Below are 5147 nucleotides of genomic sequence, written 5' to 3' on the forward strand. Positions count from 1 at the left end.
ACAGCACACACACAGCACACACACACACAGTACACACACACAGTACACACACAGCACACACACACAGTACACACACACAGCACACACACACACAGCACACACACACACAGTACACACACACAGTACACACACAGCACACACACACAGTACACACACACAGCACACACACACAGCACACACACAGTACACACACAGCACACACACACACAGCACACACACACACAGTACACACACACAGTACACACACAGCACACACACACACAGCACACACACACACAGCACACACACACACAGTACACACACACAGTACACACACAGCACACACACACAGCACACACACAGCACACACACAGTACACACACAGCACACACACACACAGCACACACACACACAGCACACACACACACAGCACGCGTGATGGAGTTTTTGTGAATTCGTGTCGAGTCATGGTGAGTGTGTGCAGAAGCGCCTTGCATTCCTGACGCATATTCACTCTCACACTCACTCACACTCATGCACACTCACTCTCTCATTCACTCACTCTTACACTCACACTCACTCACACTCATGCACACTCACACTCACTCTCTCATTCACTCACACTCACTCCCTCATTCACTCACTCTTATACTCACTTTCACACTCATGCACACTCACACTCACTCTCTCATTCACTCACTCTTACACTCACTCTCACACTCACTCTCTCACACTCACTCACTCTCACTCACTCTTACACTCACTCACACTCATGCACACTCACTTTCACACTCATGCACACTCACACTCACTCTCTCATTCACTCACTCTTATACTCACTTTCACACTCATGCACACTTACACTCACTCTCTCATTCACTCACACTCACTCCCTCATTCACTCACTCTTATACTCACTTTCACACTCATGCACACTCACACTCACTCTCTCATTCACTCACTCTTACACTCACTCTCTCACACTCACTCTCTCATTCACTCACTCTTACACTCACTCTCTCATTCACTCACTCTTACACTCACTCTCACACTCACTCTCTCACACTCACTCACTCTCACTCACTCTTACACTCACTCACACTCATGCACACACACTCACTCACTCTCGTGCACATTCACTCTCACACTCACTCACACTCATGCACACTCACACTCACTCTCGTGCACACTCACTCTCTCACACTCACTCTCTCACACTCACTATCACACTCACTCTCACACTCACTCACACTCATGCACACACACTCTCATGTACACTCACTCTCTCATTCACTCACACTCACTCACTCTCATGCACACTCACTCTCTCACACTCACTCACACTCACACCCACTCACACCCACTCATGCACACTCACTCACACACTCACATACGCTCACTCACTCTCACACTCACCCTCGCACTCACTCATGCACACTCACTCCATACCCACTCACACTCCACTCACACGCTCACGCTCACTCACACCCACTCATGCACACTCACTCACACACTCACAAAGAGTGTGTGAGTGAGTGTGCGGTGGGCTAAAGCAGTGAACTATTTGTCTTTTGTCAACGTGACACTTTTTTTACTGATTGGCCGTGTCGGGTGGTGGAGGGTTACGACACATTTATGAATAACGCGATCTAAACCCAAAAACGTTGATTATGAATAATATTGGTCGCGAAAGCCTGCCACGTGTTAAACTGTAACAGACTGTTGGGGCAAGTGCCGTTAGCGAGTAGCAGCACCTACGAAGGCCGGCACTGTGGCACACGGAGGGGCTGGTGTGACCAGCAACCACTCCCGGCCGCCTTTGTCTCCCCGGAGGCTGACACGACAGAGAGGAACTTTCGATTTAAAGCTTTCGTGACTGCAGGGATTCATCTTCTTGGTTTTGTCGGTAAAGTCACGTAGAAGGGAAGTAATAAAATAATAAGAATAAAAAGTAAAACATAATCAAATAATTCTCACAATTATTTTATTCTGTTTTATTTTTATTATTTTATTACTTCCCTTCTACGTGACTTTACCGAAAGAACCAAGAAGAAGAGGGGAACTTTGCCGCTTGCCTTTGCGACTCATCTCACTCAGTTATTTCGCTCAGTTCCCCCCCCGCCACTCCTCACAACCCTCTACCAGTAAAACCTTGGATTGCGAGCAGAATTCGTTCCGGAAACGTGTTCGTAATCCAAAGCACTCGTATATCAAAGCACTCGTCGTATATCAGTTGTGATCACGTGACGCTTGGCAGACAAAGCGTACACACGTACTACTCGTATTGCAAGACCTCGCTCGTTTATCAAATTAAAATGTATTTAAAATCTTTGCTCGTCTTGCAAAACACTCGCAGACCAAGTTACTCGCAATCCAAGGTTTTACTTTATTTGAAATCGGCTATAAGCCAATGGGAGCTCTCGCCTGAGCCGTTGCCAGGGTAACGGGCCAAAGCACGTGGCCGCCGCAGACCGCCCACTTTTTTGGTTACGTCACAGGCGCAGCGTCGACGTGACGTCACGGCTGCACGCCAAGGTATCATTGTCGTCATCGCTACCATGGCAACAACATCATCGCCGTTACCATCGCTACCACTACATCATCACCACCGCTGCCACCACATCACCACCGTCACTACCACAGCATCACCATCACTACCACAATCACTACCATCACTACCACATCATCACCATCACTACCACAATCACCACCATCACTACCACATCATCACCATCACTACCACATCATCACCACCATCACTACCACATCATCACCATGACTACCACAACCATAATCACTATCAAACCCACTAAATCACTACCACAATCACATCCTCACCACGACAACCACATCATCAGCATGACCACCATGCCCATGATCACTATCACACCCACATCATCATCACTACCACAATCACATCAGCATAATCACTTCCATAATCATATCATCACCGTCATCACAACCACGTCATCACCATCACTACCACATCGCCATCACTACCGCAACCCTAATAACTATCATAACCACATCATCATCATCGAAACCACAATCACATCAACACTATCACAACTATGTCATCTTCTTGGTTCTTTCGGTAAAGTCACGTAGAAGGGAAATAATAAAATAATATAACAATATTAGGGAAATAATGAAATAATATAATAAAAGAATGATATTAGTATTCTTTAATTATATTATTTTATTAGTTCCCTTCTACGTGCCTTCACCGAAAGAACCAAGAAGATGAATGGCTGCAGTCACGAAAGCTTTAAATCAAAACTATATCATCACCACAACCAATGCAACATCAGGATCATCATCATCATCGTCGAGTGCCGCGAGTATGAAGCTCATACAACAACACGAACTACAGGACGGATTATTTACTTATCTGTTTATTTTTAAACACAGGAGGAAGAGGAACACCGCAGGGATATCGCAGAGCCATCGCAGGGACATGCTAGGGACATGCCAGGGACATGCCAGGGACATGCCAGGGACATGCCAGGTGCATCACGGGGACATCCCAGCCTCAAGCCGTGCAGCTTTGCACCCCGGTACAGCATTCAGGATGTACAGTAGCAGTAGGATATGTTGTGCGGCAGTTACGATGATGATGGTGGTGGTGATGATGATGGTAGAGATGATATTAATTATGGTGGTGGTGGTGGTGATGATGATGGTGGTGATGGTCGTGGTGATGACCATGATGATGATGATGGTAGTGATATTAATTATGGTGGTGGTGGTGGTGATGACGATGATGGTGGTGGTGGTGATGATGATGATGATGGTAGTGATGATATTAATTATGGTGGTGGTGGTGGTGATGGTGGTGGTGATGGTGGTGATGATGGTGGTGATGATGGTGGTGATGATGACGATGATGGTGGTAATTGTATTCTTCTTAGGTCACATCACCAGGACTTCTATTGATAGGAACTGTGAAAAAAAAACACGCAGATTTATTTTAAAATAACACTTAAAATAGTGTCTGCATTACAACCCGTGAATGTCATCATCACCGTCATCACAAAGACATCACAGAGACATCACAGTTCTATGGTGGAGCGTGCTGGGTCTCCCTGGTAGAGAGTGCTGGCTGCTCTGATAGAGAGTGACAGTTCCATGGTGGAGAGTGTTGGATCTCCCTGGTCGAGAGTGCAGCGGTCCCTGGTAGAGAGTCACGATTTCCTGGGAGAGAGTGCTAGGTCCCCTGGTAGAGAGTGCTGGCTGCTCTGATAGAGAGTGACAGTTCCATGGTGGAGAGTTCTGAGTCCATCGGTAAAGTCACGTAGGTAAAAATTTAAATTAATAAAAGTAAATAAAAATCACGACGTTTCGGAGGCAACACAAGCTTCCGTCTTCAGGTGGAACCGTCGCAGCACGATTGCTGTATCAAGTAAGATTTTTTTTTATTTTACTTTTATTAATTTACATTTTTACCTACGTGACTTTACCGAGAAAATCTAAGAGTATGAATCCTTAGCAGTCACGAAAGCTTCAAATCTAGAATTAGTACCGAGTCCCCTGGTAAGAGAGTGGCTGATGGCTCACCGCTGAAGATCTGCCCCGAGGAGATTGGCAGAAGCAAATCCGCACACTCGCAGTCGAAACTCACACGAGTTTGAGCGGAATTGATTCCGCTAATCTCACTGGGGATGCGGGGCCCGGGCCGGGGGACGAAGCAACGGTGATCCCACGCGATCAGAGGCGACTGCGACGGCCGGAAACAGAATGAGATGCGGGGGATGTGGCGAGAGAGCGAGAGAGAGAGAGTTGAGGGCAGTCGGTGAGAGTCGACGCGGAGACACCAGGAGAGACGCGAGGAAACAGCTCATAACGATGGCATGCGGGGAACAACAAGCAACGGTTTAAAACATTCTGGCAATACAACAGGTGTCAAGATGTTCCATCACCAAAGGCATCACGTCTGCATTTAGCACATGTACTTGTGGAGTAAAACATGCCTTTAGGCGTTGTCCTCTAGTTCGAACACCGTTGGAAAAACGAGGCCATGAAAAAGGTTGAGGCAAATGAGTTTCAAAGACAGTGCGTGCATGAATTGTTGTTATCAGAGCATGTTTGTTGGCATGTTTTTTTTTTGGCCACAAGTACGTGTGGTTGATGCTAGACTTATTGACGCCATGCAAAAAGTTGGTGTCCAT

The 5147-nt window shown here is 46.6% G+C and overlaps 1 protein-coding gene across 1 annotated transcript in view; it reads right to left on the reverse strand.

Moving 5' to 3' along the window:
* Positions 1-3499: 3499 nt before the first annotated feature.
* LOC144950782 (normal mucosa of esophagus-specific gene 1 protein-like) overlaps positions 3500-5147 on the reverse strand; it is an 18052-nt gene continuing 16404 nt past the window's right edge. The window contains exon 6 of the mRNA XM_078880872.1: positions 3500-3921. Coding sequence (XP_078736998.1) covers positions 3909-3921 — 13 coding nt within the window. The 3' untranslated portion in view covers positions 3500-3908. The remainder of the gene's footprint in view (positions 3922-5147) is intronic.

The sequence above is a fragment of the Lampetra fluviatilis genome, chromosome 59 (assembly GCF_964198595.1).
Source record: "Lampetra fluviatilis chromosome 59, kcLamFluv1.1, whole genome shotgun sequence".
Lineage (NCBI taxonomy): Eukaryota > Metazoa > Chordata > Hyperoartia > Petromyzontiformes > Petromyzontidae > Lampetra > Lampetra fluviatilis.